This window comes from Hyperoodon ampullatus (assembly GCF_949752795.1).
Source record: "Hyperoodon ampullatus genome assembly, chromosome: 6".
NCBI classification, from domain to species: Eukaryota; Metazoa; Chordata; class Mammalia; order Artiodactyla; family Ziphiidae; genus Hyperoodon; species Hyperoodon ampullatus.
In genome coordinates, this window is record NC_136919.1 from 118,741,814 (window position 1) to 118,761,897 (window position 20,084).

Here is a 20,084-nt window from a genome sequence, read left to right on the forward strand (position 1 = left end):
CGTCATCTACAGCCTTAGCCCAGGCCTCTGTTCTCTCGCCTGGGTTTCTGAATCAGCTCTGCCGCTGGGCTTCCCGCCCCCATCTCTGCACCCCCATCCATCCTCTCTTATGCTTCCAGGGTTACTTCCCCTAAAAAAATATGCAATCACGTCATTCACCGCCTTGTCAACCTCCCCTGACGGGCTTCCCGCTCTCAATAATAAAAAGTTCCATCTTGACACAGCAGACGCTTCATTGTCTGGCTCCAATGTCCCTGTCTGGTTTCGCCTTTCACCCCTTTACTCAGCTAATTCTAACCCACCCTGAATTTCTCACTGTTCCCTAATATACTATACCCTACGGTGCTGTGCCTGGACCCCACTTTATGACCCTTTCTATCAGGAAAAGTCCTTTCCTTCCTCTGAGACCCACCTTAATTGTCATCTCCTAAGGAATGCCCTCCTCAGTTCCCTAAGCAGAGGAAGTTCTTCATTTTCTGAGTGCCTACAGCATTGTAACCAAGCATCTCTTATAATACATGCCACCCAAGACTGTAATTTAGCTGTTTAATTGTCCGATTTCCCATTAACCCCTCAGCACTTCATAGAGACAGCCAACTGTTTTACTTATTTTTTTTTTTTTTTTTTTTTTTTTTGCGGTATGTGGGCCTCTCACTGTTGTGGCCTCTCCCGTTGCGGAGCACAGGCTCCGGACACGCAGGCTCAATGGCCATGGCTCATGGGCCAAGCCGCTCCGCGGCATGTGGGATCCTCCCAGACCGGGGCACGAACCCGTGTCCCCTGCATCGGCAGGCGGACTCTCAACCACTGCGCCACCAGGGAAGCCCTGTTTTACTTATTTTTAAAAACTCCCAGACCTAGCATACTACACCTTGCATATGGTATGGTTGCCTCTCAAATATGACAGTTGAATCAAACACAACCCTTCCATAACACAGGGAAAGGGGAACCTTAATTCTAACAGTATAAACGTTTAAGCAGAAAATACGAAAACATGTGAGACTGTTCTGCAAAGCCCCCAGCTCTACTGCCATGGGGCGTAGACGGCCCGCTGCTTACCGCTGAATATCCTTGTTCTTCCACAAGGAGGCAGACTGAGCCTTGGGCACGCGTTCAATGAAGTTCACCAACTCTTCCATGAGAAGCCTGAGTTTAAACAAAGAAAGTGATGAACACTCAAAAAGGAATCAGAAAAACATGGCACTCTTAACACTGTAGCCAAGAGAAGCGGGCTTGCCTGCCTGCCCTCCCCGGTCGTCTCTCCTCTCTCTGCTGCACATAAATGTGGGCACTGTTTTACATAAAGCTGAACAAAAACCTAGCCTGTGCGTTGAATTTTCATGTTAAAAATTCTGAATGTAAATGATTTAATTCACCTTTAAAATAAGCCTGGTGTGCTTCTTGTCTCTCAACACTGAAATATATAAGCCTACAGTTTAACTCTCACTCTTAAGACCTCTGCCTTTATTTATTTAGGTAATTAAAAATACAAAAGGAGAAATAGGTAAATGAGCATGAAGTACCTGATTTTGGTGGCAGTAGACGTGGGGGTAGGATTTTTTTTAATGACAATATTAAATGGACTTTTTAAACTGGAAAAATAAGTTTTCTTCATATACATTTTAGGAATTAACAAAATTCCACGTGGAAGAATACTCTAAGGACTAATCCTAAAACTTTAACTCAAGGACTTGCCAAAGGACAGGCTCTGCAGATCACAAGCTGGATCACCACAGAATCACAACTGAGGGAATCTAAGAGATGCCCCACTCAGCTGGATCCATGATCCCGTGCTCTGAGGAATACACGGGAACGGAGCACTGATGGGACCCTGGATGGCTAGGGGACGACCAAAAAGCTAGAAACAGGCTTTCAACCTCTTGAATCCCCTACATTATCCAGTATAGATGTTCCACATTGACTTAAATCCTCTCCCAATAAACACGCAGACATGGCCAGCCATAAACTTATTAGCATCTGAGGGCTGAACAACTTCATTTCCACTTATTTACTTATTCCTAATACTCTCATCGTCCTTCATCTGTTTTTTTTTTTAAAATTGTCTTTCATCTTGAAGGAGCAGTATCAGTGCCAGCATTCTAAGATCCGAGATCCAGGCTCATTATTGTTCTGGCTGTAGCTTTCTGGAGAACAGTCTGGTAGGTCCATCCTCAGGCTTTAACTTTTTCAGACTAGAATCTAATGTTTTCAGCTTGTCCTCTCACCAAAACTGTCACATCACCTTGAGTGCTTTACTTTCCTACAATGTCTCTTCTTCAGATCCTTTATGTTTTTCTGTACACACGGCAGGTAATATGGTTTGACACAAAAACAAGGACATATTTTGCTTCATTTCTGGTAATCCCATCGTATTGGACTTCAGTCAGATTCTAGAACCCAAAGCACTTAGATCCCATAGTTCGGGTCTTGATAGTATTACCTTATACCATATTTCTTTGTTTGCTTCAACACAATTCTTTTCTTCTGGGGTAATTGTCTTCTCACTAAATGATGCTCTGGTTACTTGAAACAACCATCTGTCCCATGGAGGCTTGAGAGGGGCAGGGGAAGAGACAGCACAGCATTCTCAGAGTCAGAGGAAGGCTCTGGGGTTTTTATTCCATACAGTCCCGAGTTTCACTATGTCAAGAGTACAGACAACGTAACCATCTAATTACCCTGTTTTCTACAGGCCGTCCCCATCTATAGTCTGCACTAATTCATAAAAGGGGGGAAATTTTGAAATCAAAGTAGTTAAATTTCTTCCTCTTTTCTTAAATATGCTGTGCTCCTTTCTCTCCCAAAGCTCTCTGCACTGCATCCTGGTGGCATCCTACTGAACGATACTTCCCCTAATTAGTATCATCTGCACAGAGGAGCTGTCTCTGCAAACTCCCTGTTCCCGTTTTTCTAAAAAAGACTAACGACCATTACTCGCAGCATCCGTCTCCAGGCAACTCCAGAGAACATTTGTTTTATCTGGAGGGCTGTCTCTTCGTGCCTGATCTCCGGGTCAGCTGCTCAGAGGGAAACAACAATCTCTCGTCGCACAACACTCTATTAACAGTCACCACCGATGGGAGGGGCTCGCCAGCCACTCTAACGGCACAAGAAGAAACGCTCTCACCTGCCGATCTGAACGGTGGGCTCTGTGGCATAGACCGTGCCTGTGAACCCCGTGTGCTCAGTGATGTAGGGCAGAGCCATCATGCAGTGATAGTTAGAGATGAGGATCACATCTACCGTAGACAGATCTATTAGCTCCGTCTGAAAAGAAAGGGGAGAGGATGATAGATATCTGTGCGGGGCACATAGATCAACGTGATGGGACTGAAAAATGCTGCTGCCAGAATGCGGAGGCGTGGCTTTGGTACTACAGAATAACGATGCCTTTCCTGCAACACTTCTATTCTCTCATTTTAGGATATTTCCTAATGTTGATGTTACGCCGCAGGACAGGATGGCTACTGATGAGGGTGCAGCCCGTCCGCCACAGGTGCTCTGATTTTACTAAAACAGAGTTCTGCGAGTCAGACACTTGAGGATGAACAACAGGACACTTCAGCAGCTGCCGCCTGGCAGGTGGAACCAGGTAACACGAAGCAGCCAGCACAGTATCAGCCGTGAGGGAGAGGCACACAGAAACCAGCTCTTCAGAAGTCAAATGCGGGAGGCAACTGTTTTTGGAGTAACTTCTGACCACCAGTGTTGGGTCTAGAGTCCCCCGCAAATGTAGCGGCAGAGTCATAAGAGGAGGTTATACTCTTGTGTTCTACCCTAATCACAACCCCCGCTCTACCCTTCACCCCATTATTAAGGTCATGTGAAAAGGGAAAAGACAGGTTAGCAGCTGAGAAAAAAATGCTACCCATGTTTGGTAAATTTTTATGAAAACTCTTTTAGTAGAAGGGAACTTTTTTTCCATAAATTTAAGTCCTACCTGCCTTTTAAGGCTCAATTCGCTTCTTGCACTAAGCCTTCCTTATTTGCCCAGACGAAAGAAACCACTTCTTCCTCTGAACTGTCAAGGCACTTTATGAATATCCCTCTGTGGCAGTTATTATTCTGTACAAAGGCAGGCAGCTCAAAGTTATTACTTTGTCCCCCCAAAACTGAATGTCTCTGAGCTCAAGAATCCTGTGTGACTCATCTCTTTCCCCTCCCCGCTGTGGTAGCCAGGACATCACAGGCTTTGGCGCACTGTGGTTGGAGGATTGCATCGTTATAAGCAGCACCCTCTGTGGAGAAAAGTGAGATGCAGCGGTTCAGAGACATCATCTTAGTCTCTGAGCTCTCCCTCACGGAACTTACCCCGTGGAAACTGTATGGTACAGTACGGACAGCATGGGGTAACTCAAGAAAGAGTTTTAGTTAGCAGAATGGGTCACAGAGCTACTATGTCCCCCACGGTGTAGAAGTAACAAAGATGTCTGTGCCCTCTTTGCAAATAACAGAGACAGTGTGCCATTTTGGCTGGGGGTATCTTCTGGTTGGTGACTTTATGTGTAAAGTAAGTTGATTTAATAAAGCCACCAAAGCATAATCAGCTCCTGAGGACAGCATGGAGATTAGAGGTCAGAAGCTACTCACTGCCAGGGCAATGGCAATCTGTGTGAATAAAATGTCTAAGGACATAACTCCATGTTGTGTACTGCACTTCCAAGACAATAGCCTCACATAACAAAGGGTCATGGGACATCCTGCTGGTCCTATTCCCCACCAACTCTCTAGAACCATTTTTAAACAAATGAGAAGATTAAGACATAGTAGCAGAGTGATACGTCCAGAAGAAAACAAGGGAAGAAGAGTTGAAGCAACAGTAAAACCCAAAAGCATCCGTAAAACCCAAAAGCATCCCTACCTTCTTTCTACCTATACAGAAACTGGGTAGGAATATTTGAAATTTCTCTTTACTATTTAAGAATCAACCCACAGAGTCTAGAATGATAAGAAATTTGGTGAGGACAGCTGGGGGGAAAAATATATATATATATTTTCTGCTTGTATATATATCAAGAGTGCCTACATAAAAAATTTTCCTGAGAAATAAATTTAACACCCAAACTATGTTTATATATTCACATCTATATGTTTACTTGCATACTTTCACTCAATGAAAAAACATAAAGACTATTTTAATTTTAAACTTTTATATACAGACACTTGGGTTCTACAGACCATGAATTGGGTCAAAACAATCATAATTTATTGGTTGCTTACTATACTGTCCTAGACTTTATGCACAGTCTACAGTGTAGACTTTGGGGGAATACAAAGATATTTAAGGTAGCTGCACTAGATTATAAATTCCATGAGGACTGGGACTTCAGTTCTGCCTGGCTCAGCCACAAGTCAGCCAAGATTGGACAGTGTAGTAAGTCCCTCTCTCCTAATTCAACAATCTCGTAGTTTCTCCTGATCATACAATGCCCTGGTTTCCCTTAAAATAGTGACTACTAATAACTTGTTATAAACCACAAATTATGACACTAGTTGAAAAAACCTTTATGGCTTTAGGACCCTAAATATAACAGTGCTGCTTTAGCTTGGCAAAGGAGAACTGTGAAACGGTGACTGTTTAATTTCAAAGTTTAGTAGTTGATGGAGCAAGTCAGAAAGTCACCAGAACTCCAAGCCAGGAATCCTCCACTGCGGGCCACAAGCTGAAGCCTGCAGCAGTCAGTGCCAGAGGCAGTAAACTGACAATAAATGTAGCACCTACGATTAGGAATCTTTGAACAGATGGGGAACTGCCCCACCAACTCCTAAATGACAAATGAAGATCACGAAAAAGATTTCATTAGCAGTTAGGGAGAGCTCAGTATTCTCAATAACTGTCTACCTTCACACTCGTTCCTACTAGTTTACCTTAAACTTTCTCCCTTATTTGCCAATTTCAATTACCATGTCCTTCTTTGTTTTTCTTCCTCTCTTTCACTCTGGTGTCCTAAAAGGGCACATCATCTACTTCAAAGAGAGAAAAAAAAAGTTTATCTAAAGGGTGTCAAAGGAAGTTGTAGAAATGGAAAGAAACAGAGGAAGAAAGGACAAAAATAAGGGACACAGCACTCCCAATTTCTTTTTTCTCTGGCACTGAAATGTGAAAGTATTTTCGACAGGCACTGACATCCCCTGGGCACACGGAAAGAATAGAATGGTAGCTTCTTATTGATTTCCTCAGGAACCCTGGACTGGCAACTGGCTTCCCTATACTTCATCTGTGAGCTGAGAACTCCATCTAGGCCACTCTGGGAATTAGGCCTGTCAGCTGAGATTAGTTTCCTTTAAGACTAATGCAAACTGATCTTTGTTTCCTTTAAAACAATGAAACTGGACTCAAACACTTATAACAAGTCTCACTGTGATGATAATATGTAAGAGACAGATATCCACGACTCAGTTCAGAATCCATGAATGTCAAGCAATATTCCATATGTCATTTCAAGTCAGCAAGAATTTTTACAGTTTACTGTACTGGCTGGATAACAGCAACTCCAAATTACCCAAGACTAGAAAAGTATCGCTAACCTAAGACACAGGCATTATCCAGTCGGCCTTCTGTATCTGTGGTTGTGAAACCTGCAGATGCAGAGGGCTGACTCTATTCATTGCACTCCATCATTTTATATAAAGTGCTTGAGCATCCATGGATTTTGGTATCCACAGGGGCTCCTGGAACCAATCCCCCGCAGATACCGAGGGATGACTGTAATTACAAAATTAAAAGGCTTGAGATATTTCTTTTTTTTTTTTGCCGTACGCAGGCCTCTCACTGTTGTGGCCTCTCCCGCTGCGGAACACAGGGTCCGGACGCGCAGGCTCAGCGGCCATGGCTCACGGGCCTAGCCGCTCTGCGGCATGTGGGATCTTCCCGGACCAGGGCACGAACCCGTGTCCCCTGCATCGGCAGGCGGACTCTCAACCACTGCACCACCAGGGAAGCCCCTGAGATATTTCTTTACCTTGCTCAAAACTATGCTCCAGTGTGAGTGTCAATGTGGATTATAGAAAGAGCTAGGGACAGGAAGAAGAGAGTGACTTCAGTGATTTACAGACAATATAAAAAGCTCCTAAATGATCATATTTTAGCTGTAAAACAAAGTGCCTAGAATAACAGATCCATTTCAATTTGAAAATAGGAAGCTAAGCCCCTGAAAATTATATCTTGATTTCACTTTGAGAGATAAGATATGCTTTGTTTCTACAACAAGATTCACTTTAATCTTACCTCTGGTAGGCAGAATTCGGGCACAGAATCCACAAACACATGACCTGAGCACTCCTTTAGCTCCTAAAAGACATGAAAAGAAAAAAATTCTAGGAAGTAATATCCAATAGATACAGCGCCAAAGAAATTTCATCCCCAAACCAAACTTTCCATGAAGTATCACAGATTGCTGGAGTTGGAGGGAAGCCAACTGTTCATTGTTTAAGCTCAGGGAGGCTAAATGTTTTATTTAGGATTAAAAAAATGCTGGCTGGTGGCTGACTCTGGACTTGAATGCACATTTCTTGATGCCTTTTCAAGGAAGCCATGTGTGGACACATGCTGCTTCCATAACTCATGACCCAAAGCTTTCCAAATAATTGTTAGATGGACCATACCAGCAATATCAGAATGATCTGGAACACTGATGGAAGTAGATTCCTGGGCCCTACCTAAGATCTAAGGGATGAGAAACTAAGGATGAGGCCATGGAACCTGTGTTTATAACAAGCACCTCCAGTGATTTTGTTCTGCAATTAGGTTAGGAGTCCAGGGCATAGACAAATGATTTAGAGCCCCTTTCTCTTTCTACCAAGGTTTGAGGGGCAAATAAGGAGGGAGATGAAGAGTACAGGGTAGGGATTAAACCACCACCACCACCATTCAAAAGAAAAAAGTGTACTTATAAAGAAAGAGAATTTAGTGCAGCTCCCACTCTGCCCGTGACCTACAGTATTTAATGTGCCTGTCTTACTTTGGATTCTTTCACAAACAGATCCTGAGAAAGGGTGTGTGAAAGCTTATAAGGGAGGTGCTAAAAACAAACAAACAAACAAACAACAAAAAACCCAGCAGGAGGAAGGGCAAGTGATAAAGGGAAAAGCAGGTGACCGATAATGGATATGTTACAGAGCTACATACCGCTGTGGGCAACAGGGAGTCACTCCCATGGGGAAACTCTAAGAAACAGTATCAAACTTATACCTGGGAGTTATTCCACTCAGGGGCAAGGGACCTGGGATATTTATATAGCAACTCGTGCATTTGGGGCAGCTTTAGGAAAAAACTGTCAGGCAAAGCCATACGAGTATTGGCAGCTGGATTTATGACATAGGACACTGAAGAGACAGGAGTGGGCCACCAACAGAGTCTGCTACAATGCCCCCAGGAGGCCACCAGAGGTGCTGCCTTCCCTTGATGACACTTTATACTGAACTCTATGCAGGAGTTTTTGCTCCGAAGTTAAAGCTATCTATGACTCTATAATGAAACCACTAAAAGACAGATTTTGGTTGACAGTTTCTTCTTTCCGGAAAGAGAAAAATACTGTTAGAACTTTGTTCCATTGTGTTTTCATTAGTCACCAAACATAAATTTCTATATATTCATATATATGTACCTATATTTATATACTGGAGTCTGAATGATCTTACTCTCAATCTTTACCTGAAAATAAGGTATTAACTGTATGTTATTTTCCTTTTGAATTTTACAAGTCTCCTATCAGAACCTTGATAGAATATTTCCTCCCCTTGCCTTCCACTATAAACTCTGGTTCCTCTCCTTATATGAGTACCATTTAACCAGTAGAGCGCTGAGTCAGAAAGAGACTGAAAACCATTCTTTTTTTTTTTTTTTTTCTTTCCTTTTCCTTTTCTCTGCGGTACGCGGGCCTCTCACTGCTGTGGCCTCTCCCGTTGCGGAGCACAGGTTCCGGGCATGCAGGCTCAGCGGCCTTGGCTCACGGGCCCAGCCGCCCCGCGGCACGTGGGATCTTTTCACGGACCGGGGCACGAACCCGTGTCCCCTGCATCGGCAGGCGGACTCCCAACCACTGTGCCACCAGGGGAGCCCTGAAAACCATTCTTAATTACAATGTACCTGTCAGCTAAAAACAAATGAGCAATTATGTTTAATGGAAGAAGACTCCCAGCTCCCTTAGGATGAGGTTAAAAATGATTAAAGACAAATCATGGGAAATTTCGAAGCGCTGCCTGGCCTTAAATTGACTATGTAATCTTCTTCCCCATATTGCCATGTACCAGGGCATGTGTACCTCACGTGACAGAGCCTCCTCTGAGGCTCTTATCCTTCCTGGCCTGGAGCAGCATATTTGCCATTCCACGCACTCACAATGTTACTCTATTTTATTCACCACTCCCTCCTCATGAAATGCTCCCACATAGAATGCAAGTCATTCTGCTCACAATGCACAGGTAATGGGATGCTTCTGAGCCTTTCTCAGGGAACAATGATTAATAGCCAGCAGAGAGTTAGGCTGAAATTTCATCAGGTGCACAGATTCTTGATTGTCACATAATTTTTACAGTTAGCTATGAGGGAAATCTGGTTTCAAATCATGCATTTGGCTTGCACTCGAGGTTGGGGTGTAGGTACAGGAATTAATTCTGTAAAAAGAGCACCTCTTTATTTAACAATACCGATTACAAGAAGGATATGCCTTATTCAATTCAGATGAATCATTTTAAGGATCCTTACACTTATTCATTCTTTCAATTCTGAAACTAGGGAGAGGAAGAATGATTTGGAGGCCTAAGAATGGCATGGACAAGCTTTACAGTTTTGTTTTTTTTTTGGGGGGGGGGCCTCTCCCTGTTGTGGCCTCTCCCGTTGCTGAGCACAGGCTCCGGACACGCAGGCTCAGCGGCCATGGCTCACGGGCCCAGCCGCTCCGCGGCACGTGGGATCTTCCCGGACCGGGGCACGAACCCGTGTCCCCTGCATCGGCAGGCGGACTCTCAACCACTGCGCCACCAGGGAAGCCCAGCTTTACAATTTTTAATCTTCCTTTACCCTCTGATTTTTTTCAGGAGAAAATTTGACTAGATTATAGTTTTAACATTTTTTTGTATCTCTGGTCTCTCATGTGTATGTTAAATGCCTAAAAACTGATCTGAGGAAGGAATTACTGTGAAGATAATCTAATGTTAAAAAATTAATAGCCTTGAAAAAAAAGAAAAGTAATTTGAGTCATTTACTTTAGGCCTAGTTAGTGATTAAAGTGATAATAGGACCCCAAATCCTAGATTCCTAGAACTATGTTCTTTTCTCACAACCTACAGGAGTGTCCACTCCAGGCTACCAGGATTACAGATCATAGTCTGGAAGACCCTTTGTTCATATTTACCTGAAAATATGCTTCCCTCCCACTCCCCCCAGAGCACACTGCCCGGCAGTTAAACACTCAGTTCCTCAGTCTGTTCTCCACATGGCAGCCAAAGCGGTCTGAGCAGAGGAAGACACTGCCTGCTGCAACCCTCTGTGGCCTCTCATCACCCAAAGAATAAGACTCAGACTCTTTACAAAGCCCTAGCTGATTTGACCCGACAGAGCAGTTTAAAACTCACAATGTTTGCGGGGGGGCAGGGGGGTTAAAGTTATTAAAAAAAAAAAAGTTCACTCCTTACAGGTGGAGAGTCAGTATAGCCTCAAAATGAAATGAGCTAGGGACTTCCCTGGTGGTCCAGTGGTTGGGGCTTCGCCTTCCGATGGGGGGCGGGGGTGCGGGATGCAGGGTGCGGGTTCGGTCCCTGGTCAGGGAGCTGGGATCCCACATGCCTCGGGGCCAAAAAACCAAGAAAAGGCAGTATTGTAACCAATTCAATAGCGACTTTGGGGATGGGCCACATCAAAAGAAAATCTTAAAAAAAAAAAAAAAAAAAGAAGAAATGCGCTAGATGGAATTCTCTAATAAGCATCACCACTGAAACTCTCATTGCAATTCTAGAAATAACAGTTTTCTTTTCGTGGTGATAAAATGTATTTGAAGCAGAAGTTGGCCCCCCTCCAAAAAAAAAAAACTGTAAAGCTTGTCCATGCCATTCTTAGGCCTCCAAATCATTCTTCCTCTCCCTAGATTTTACACATGAGAAAACTGGATCTGTACCTGAACACTGAGACTCCTTAAAAAGCTCTTAAAAACAATAATTACCAAGTACTGAAGACTTTACGTGGGATTTTTCAGGGAGAAGACACAGGGGAAAACATGAGCCCATCAGTCACATTATTATCGGGTGGCTCCGGTATGACAAGATGGCTTTCCAGTGGGTGTAGATACGCTTCAGCTAATCATTACCTTGTCCAAGAAAGCATTTCCATCCTTTAGGGACCAGCCAGGAAGATTAGACAGCCTGGGACTGCAAAACAAAAGATTAAATTATCCTAAATAGATTATAATCCTCAGTGATTTCACGGTGACTGTACTGGCTCCATAAAGTGAAAAACAGTTTGGAATTACTGGCAGCAATGCCTACCCAAAATACTAATCAAAAAGATGAAAAATAACCATGTGGTATCAAGCTTAAGAATTAGTGGCAATGGAACATTAAAAAGCCAAATAGTTTTGTGCTAAATTGGGAAAATTAAAAGAATGCTATGCAGAATGATAAAGAGAAAAAAGAATGATGAGACACCAGAGCATTGTACAGTTTTCCCATCACTGGCCCCAACTTCACCTTGCTTGTGTTTGACAACAAGCCTGAGGGGAAGGCCAAATGGGACCATTATATTGTGGATGACAAAACAAACTCAGAGGGGTCACGTGTCTGACAAGAGCACTTAAGCTGCCTACCAGCCAGAATTCACCACAAATAAAAATCTGAATTCTGCTTGAGTCCACCTTCTGGATTCAATGCTTATAAATGAATTAGTCAACTTGTTACCTGTGGCTTGAGTTTCCAATTCTGGAAAATGAAGCTAGTTTTCCTAAGTGTTATGAAATACATACCTAAGTGAGTAATTTCTAGAAGGTGAGGTTAATTTCACATATACATTACATTAAAGAAGTCTGAATCAGAAGTCATTCACTCTGGTAAGCTCAGGGTTTAACTGTGTGCTATTGGTTGACCAGAAGAATTATACTGGAGGTTGAAAATGCAAATAACTCAGGAGAAAAAAAAATGCTGGTAAAAAGAAAAACTTAACGATCAAGGTGATATATGAAGAAAAGCACACAGAAGTACAAGTTGGATGGCAAAAGGATTTTAGCACTTCAGCACAAAATTAGTCAGTGAAGTAAAAATTAAAGGCAAAGTATGGGCGTGGGACTAAAAGACTCTATAATCAGAAATCAAGTTAACGTACAGTACTGAATCCTCTCTCTAAAATAAGTTTATCAAATTCTGACTTTGTAATTAGGTGGTAGGTACGAAAGTCAAATTGCAACATAGATATGTGAGTATTTGTCAATCTTCTAGGAAAGATTAAAAACCTGAATAAAATATACATGCATCTAATTTTAGAAAAAAAGTGAGAATTTAAGGGGTAACTTTTAATTTTGACATAATTACTAGCTCATAGAAAAGCTGTAAGAATGTAAGTACAATGATGTCCCGCATACCCTTTGCCTAGATTCTCTGTTTACATTTTGCCTTTATTAATCAAAAAGTGAGAATTTTTGGATTTCATTCTTGAGAATGAAAATTACTGCTAGGAGAATCAAGTTTGGTTGGCATAAATTATACCTGAAAAACTTTTCTTAAAACTCTGGGAGCTTTCCTAGAAAAATACTCTATTACCATTAGCTGTTTAATTCCCATCTCATTTCATAGCCACATATATACCTTCACTTATAGACTTCTTACTTCTTAAAAAATATTATTTACTATCAGATCAGATTAAAAAACCAAGCATTCTAATAAAAGTGTAATGACAAGACAATTTGAATACTGTTCTCATTTCATGCACACTAACTCTCTAAAAGAAGCTGTAAATATCCACTTCCCTTTACAAAGAGAGCTGGATCAAAGGACATGCATCCTGCCTGTTCTCAAACGGACACACACAAGTCAACCTCCAAATTACAGATGACTGATTCAATTAGTTTTATCCTCAACAAGTGATTAGAAATGGTAACACTGCTTATGGGACTTCCCTGGTGGTCCAGTGGTTAGGACTCTGCACTCTCAATGTAGGGGGCCAAGGTTTGATCCCTGGTCAGGGAACTAGATCCCGCATGCTGCAACTAACAGCCTGCATGCTGCAACTAAACAAAAAAGATCCCGCGTGCCACAACTAAGGCCTGGCGCAGCAAAATTAAAAAACAAAAAAAGAAATGGTACACTGCTTATCAAAAAATTTTTTTTAAGAAGTAAAAATTTCAGGTATTGTGGTTTTAACTCTTGTTAAACATTTTTAATAACGTCAAAGCCTTCTATAAAATATCTGTAGTTATTCTGGATTTAAGAAATTGCTAGTAGATGGTACTGAATGCTCAAAGGAGAGCAAGACCACGTTATAACAACAGTGCCAAAGATAAAGGGGCACACAAATGTGTCATCAGATGGCAAATGGATGCTGACTACAGAGATGAAAATATTTTGTTACTGGGGTCCAACAAGTTAATGACTAAACCATGAAGAGTTAGTAAACTTTAAGCTACCAAAGAGGAAGAGATTTATTACTTTGTTCCTAATGATTACAGAATTTGAGAGGGAACAGGAGTTACAAGGTGAAGACAGAGGGCGATTTTCCAGAAAGAGGGACAGGAAACAACCTCGTCATTTGGTGAAGTACTGAAGGAGGACAAGGTATTCATCTTCACTCATTCATTAATGAACCTTGATTTATGTGTCGAGTACTCAGATGCTGGTGATACGACCCTGAGCAAAATGCGCCTGTCCTCCTGAGGGGTTAGGGAAGACAGACCGATCGAGTAGTCACACAGACAACAAGCTGTTTCGAATGATGAGGCAGCACACAGCACAAGGCACCACAAAGTCTCCTAACAAGGGACTGGTCTAGGCAGCATCAAGACTTCCTGGAGTCTCTGAAGAACGAGCTGACATCTGGATGGTAGCAGAGTCAAGAGGAAACTGTGTCAAGGGGCAGGGTTTGGAGGGAATAAAGAAAGAAGGCAGCTACAAGGCGCAGGACTTTCCTCCAACCATTCTCACCAGGCTTTGGCATGGATATCTTAAAAAAAAAAAAAGGTTATCCAAATGAAATTTCAAGGAGGGTCCTATATACACCCTCCCCCTCATCCAACTAAAATGCCTTCTCTCTGTCCTTCCCATATAGAAACTGGAGTCATAAATGATCTGAGAAAGGAGCTCCCGCTAAATAGGCTAAAGGAAGGTGGGTTCAGGGAGGGGTGAAGAGCCTTCCTGGCTGAAGGAACAATCTGTGTGACTGCTCCCAGGCAGGAGATAAGACTTCTTTGAAACTGAAAGAAAAGAAAGAGCAAGATACTAAAGAGAGGCATAAAGCCTAATGTACCAAGACAGACTTGGTATTTATCCTAACAGCAATGGAGGGGACTTCCCTGGTGGCACAGTGGTTAAGAATCTGCCTGCCAATGCAGGGAACACGGGTTTGAGCCCTAGTCTGGGAAGATCCCATATGCCGCGGAGCAACTAAGCCTGTGTGCCACAACTACTGAGCCCGCATGCCACAACTACTGAAGCCCGCCCGCCTAGAGCCCGTGCTCTGCAACAAGAGAAGCCACCGCAATGAGAAGCCCGCGCACCGCAACGAAGAGTAGCCCCTGCTTGCCGCAACTAGAGAAAGCCTGCACACAGCAATGAAGACCCAACGCAGCCAAAAATAATAAATAAATACATTTAAAAGCAATGGAAAAACCACTGAAAGGTCTTAAACAGGTGAAAGACGAGATTAGATCTGTATTTCTAAAAGGTGATTTTGGAGAAAATTGACATCAAGTGCCTTCTGATAACACGTACCATCATTTGTGTGGTATTCCTACTGAAAATAGTAACCCCAACCTAATTATGAGGAAACGTGAGACAAACCCATATTGAAAGATGTTATATAAAATAATTGGCCTGCACTCCTAAAAATGGCAAGGTCATGAAAGACACAGAGACTGTGAAACTCTTCCAGATTAAAGGAGATTAAAGGCGTGACCAAATGCAATGTGTGATCTGGATTGGATCCTAGACCAGTAAGTTATTTTTCTTTTTTGCTCTAAAAGGCATTACAGTGAAATATGAACTGGTATAACTTGGGAAATGTAAATAAGGTACACAGCTCAGATACTAGTATAGTATCGACGTCAAGTTAACTGATTTTCTTTATTGTACTGTGGTTATGTAAGAGAATGTCCTTCTTCTTATAAGACAGGCGTGTAAGTATTTAGGTGGCAAAGGAGCATGGTGTCTATCTTTCAAATGGGTCAGAAAAAACTACATGCGTATGTAATATAAAGAGGCAGTGATAAAGCAAATGCGATAAAATGTTAGTAACTGGTAAGAGTAACTGGGAATTGTCTGTAACTATTCTTGCAACTTTTCCATAAATCTGAAGCAATTTCAAAATAAAAAGTTACACAAAAAGAAGACTCTGGATTCAGACAGGGGCAAGAACAGAATTGAAGAAACTGGTTAGGAGGCTTTACCAGTAATGCCTGTAAAAGAGGATGATGACTACCACAGTAGCACTTGAGAGAAGTAACTGGATTCTAGAGCTATCTAGAAGGTAAAAATGACAATGCTTAATGAAAGGTTGGATGTGGGAAGCGAGGAAGGGGGCGTCTAAGTGAACTCCCAGCTCTCTGGCTTTTATAACAGGGTGCCATTCCCTAAGATAGGGCAGCATGGGGGGAAACCAGGTCTGGGAGGGTGTACTCTCCTCTTCGGGACCAAGTCTAATCATAAACTCAGTTTGGGGTATGGTGAGTTCTGAAGTGCTTTCAAAGGCACATCCGAGGAGAGAAACCGAGTAGGCATTTTGGATTTATGAATGTGGAACTCACACGTGGAACTTAACTAAAAATACACATTTGTAAGTTATTGTCTGGATGGTTATCAAGGCCCTGAGCATTTATTTTTTATTTTATTTTTAAAAATTTATTTATTTTTGGCTGCGTTGGGTCTTTGCTGCTGCACGTGGGCTTTCCCTACTTGTGGCGAGTGGGGGCTACTCTTCGTTGCGGTGCGCATGCTTCTCATTGCGGTGGCTTCTCTTGCTGCGGAGCACAGGCTCTAGGTACGACGGCCTAAGTAGCTGTGGCACACGGGCTTAGTTGCTCTGCGGCACGTGGGATCTTCCTGGACCAGGGCTTGGACCCGTGTCCCTGCCTTGGCAGGCTGATTCTTAACCACTGCGCCACCAGGGAAGTCCGTCTGAGCATTTATTAAATTCCCTTGGTGGAGCCTCTGTGGCCAACCACTGAATACTAAAGAATTCTCATGTGTGATGGCCAGTTAGAGGAAAATGAATCTCCAAAGTAGATAGAAGAGAAAGATTCAGAGAAGTAACAAAAACCAGAATTGCATTATCATGGAGGAGAGTGACGCTGAATGGCTAAGGAGGGTGAGGATGACAAATGCGTATTATAGCTAATGATGTGGAAGTCATTTGTGATCTACCGAAAGATGTTCTGGTGGTTGGTGTGGGCAAAGCAGACTGGGAAGGAGTTAGGAATGCTGAAGGGGAAAGTGGGGTTGAGAGAAGGTTAAAAAGATTTTTTTTTTTTTTTACATCTTAAGTTAGAAGTGACAGCATAATTAAATGGGAAGGACTGAGTCAAGATGGAAAGATTCAAGATAAAGGAAAGATTACAATAGCGAAATGATGCAGAAGGAGAGAAGGGTTGAAATCCAGAGAAGACAAGGGATTCATTCCTATGACAAATATTTACGGAGCAGCTACTGCATGCCAAGAACTCTTTCAGGCACTGGGGATACAGTGGAGAGCAAACAAAATCTCTGCCTTATAAAACTTACCTTTTAGTGGAGAAGAAAGACAATATATAAGCCAAGTATATATATATATGATGTAATGAGAAGTGCTCTGAAGATAAGTAAAGCAGGATGAGGGGACAGAGAGGGACGGGGGATACTATTTTAGCCAAGTGGACCTCCGAGGTTTCTGGCCTGAGCAAATGAAGACACTTTTTGTAAGGAACTGCCATGGGCTGCTAATCATCCCATTAGTATAACCTCCCTTTGAGAGAAAAACAATGACAAGGGGAAGAGAGAATAGAAGTGGATTCTGTATTCACTTGAGAATACAGAATTAGGTAAAGACAGGAACGAACAGGAAAGGGAAAACATGTAGCTAGGACTGTCTGCCCAACTCAGGTTTTGAACACCTAGATGATTCATGACCCTGCAGAGCATGTAGGCCCCCTTTTGGGAGCCCTCAGCATACCCCGTATTTTGTTTTCTTTAGTAATTATCACAAGTATATAGCTGTTTTTTGTACCACAAGTATAATTAAATCTTCAACTGTGTAATTCTTTCTCCCCTGACAGACTATAAATTCCATGAGGAAAGAAAAGTTGTCTTGTTCATGTCTGTATACCCTGGTCTAGGACACTGCAGATTCTTAACACCAAGTGAATGAACATTTTAAGCTTTGGAAGGAAATAGACAATGATATCAGGCTATTTTAATAAAAAAACATGCAGTCATTTTTGTTGAGAAATATATATGACACCTATAGTCCCTAAATCAACTCTAAATACATTTTATTTTTCCCTTCTGGATAATATTTATGGATGGTAAAAGTATTTCTAAGTGCTGGATGTGATTATAACTGAATTTTATCAGCTATGCATAAAATGTAATCTGGAATTAACTCTGACCTTGTCCCCATCACCTTACTGTATCCCTTATCTCAGAAAAAAGTCAATCGTTGATTTTTTTTTTTTTTTTTTGCGGTACGCGGGCCTCTCACTGTTGTGGCCTCTCCCGTTGCGGAGCACAGGCTCCGGACGCGCAGGCTCAGGGGCCATGGCTCACGGGCCCAGCCGCTCCGTGGCATGTGGGATCCTCCTGGACCAGGGCACGAACCCGTGTCCCCTGCATCAGCAGGCGGACTCTCAACCACTGAGCCACCAGGGAAGCCCCAATCGTTGATTTTTAATTATACTTTTCCTAGATGGTTCACGGGGTTATCATTATGAATAATCATTGCACACAGTGAAGTCTTCAGCAGTGAATGAGATACGTTAGATGGTTTAACTAGCTCGTTATGCTTTTAAGCTCTTAAATCTGCTTTAGATAGCTTTTCTGTCTCCCCTCCTTCATGCGGTATCACTTTTTGCTGCTGGGAGTATATCGGCTTCTAAAAGTTACCCACTCCTTTTAAAAGTGCTGCTTCTAAATAACAGCAAGCTGGAAAACCAATCTCCTAGACAAGGTCTTAGTAAGAGTAAACAGTGCTGCCCGTAGGCCTGGGGTAATCTGTCTACTTTAAGACATGGACTTTGGCTTCATGTAAGATTCTATGATATCTACAGCTGACTAGTATGAAAATAATGCATAGATACCTATCAAAAAGAAATGTCAGGCTCTATGATATCAAGGCCCTGCAAAGGCAGTTAAATGATTCTAAAATTCAATTCATGGGGCTCATCAGTTGACCATTTATCAGCTCCTACATGAATTAGCAAGAAAGATGAAATATATATGACCTCACTTGCACTGAGTAGTTGCAGGAACATTTAACAGAAGCTCAGAAGAAGTTATAATAAAGAAGTCAATCAATAAATCAATACAACACTTTCCATCAACCCAGCCAAAGGAAATTATTTTGATGAAGAACACTTTTAAGGGAACAAAGTAAACTTAGGACAACACACAAGGTAGTGGTCATCTTGATGCTATTGCGTACCATTTTTCAGCAAACCAAAGCTCATTTTGTCTCAGATGCATCAGCACATACCTTTGAACAAGTGGCAAAGGAAGGAAATTGAGGGTGGAAGTCATGTCCAGTCCACAGTCCAGCATAATGGTGGTTGATTTGAATTTGAGTACATTGCATGGTAAGGTTGGGTGCCCTGACAGGCAATACTGAAAAACAAACAAATCACTTTTGTCAATAATCAGTTACAGAAAAAGCCTAAAAAATAAAGTGAATTAAATAAAGCTGATCATCTTCTCTCATTACAGCACCGTGTAAATTCAGCTAACTTTCTATATGCCTTCCTCCCTTTTACAGTGCTGGATACCACTTCCCCTAGCATTCAGCATCCTCAAAAATCTCAGATCGTACCCAGTTCTTTGCGGGGTACCAACTTACACCTCAGGCAAGTAGAGTTTTGGAGGGGCCAAGGTTATTCTAAACAGAAGGTTTCCTGGCTGTAGTTTTCTGTTCCACTCTCACATGACACTTGCAAATTCCCACTATCCTGTCAGACCTAAGTACTGTGTAAAGTCAATAAAATTCTAAGCTGGAACCTCAAACTGTGCTACAGGTTAGGTTTGCTCCTCTGTAAATAAGTCGGGTGACTTTCCTCCAAGAGGAGATGCTTGGGAAGGGTTAACAAACAAGCATCAGTAAGGGGGTGATGGCTCAGCCTTGTCAGAAGAAAAGACTCCAAAGGACAAGTGACTTCCCTGACGTGCAGATACTAGGCAGGAGTGAGGGACACCCATTCCCAACCGATCAAGAGCCTCTTGCCTGTGGCCGCAGTCCTCAGAAGTCAAAGGGGCATGAGCCACAAAGGCGTATTCAGAGGGGAGTGATGAGGCAAACCAGCACACTGACCTCAAACATCCCTCAGGTCCTCCTCAGTGGAGCGGGGATGACAGATACGCCACCCTGAAAATTATTTACATGGGATGGACCCTGTGTCACCTTTCAGAATTCGACTGCGGTTCTGAAGACAATGAATGAAAGAAGAGGGAAAAGACCTTTGCTCCCACTTCTCTCGTCTTCATTCCGTAGAAGCCTCCCTTGAACAGCAAAGCCCAGAAGATGGAGGGGTCAATGGTTCCCATCTCCTGACAGACACATTCTTTCGGATTTAAGCACAAGTCAGGGTAGCGCGACATCAGTGTTTGCCCCCACACGGCCACCGCAGCGCATGCCAAGTCTTCGCGGCTCGTTGGTTCTGTCACTGGATAAATTTCCTAGTTTTCTCCAGAAGACATTATAGGAACTGATGAGT

At 42.6% G+C, this 20,084-nt stretch overlaps 1 protein-coding gene across 3 annotated transcripts in view; it reads right to left on the bottom strand.

The window, feature by feature from the left end:
• The window catches only part of INTS9 (integrator complex subunit 9), a 79,561-nt gene extending 60,625 nt beyond the window's left edge, over window positions 1-18,936 (bottom strand). For 2 of the 3 annotated variants that reach the window (XM_079705817.1, XM_079705816.1), the window contains exons 1-5: window positions 18,857-18,936; window positions 11,304-11,364; window positions 7,229-7,291; window positions 3,128-3,267; window positions 1,060-1,146 (exon numbers count right to left, since the gene is read on the bottom strand). In XM_079705817.1, the coding sequence (XP_079561943.1) occupies window positions 1,060-1,146; window positions 3,128-3,267; window positions 7,229-7,291; window positions 11,304-11,364; window positions 18,857-18,921 (416 nt within the window). In that variant the 5' untranslated portion in view covers window positions 18,922-18,936. The remainder of the gene's footprint in view (window positions 1-1,059; window positions 1,147-3,127; window positions 3,268-7,228; window positions 7,292-11,303; window positions 11,365-18,856) is intronic. The other variant, XM_079705818.1, reaches the window with a different exon arrangement.
• Window positions 18,937-20,084: the final 1,148 nt, after the last annotated feature.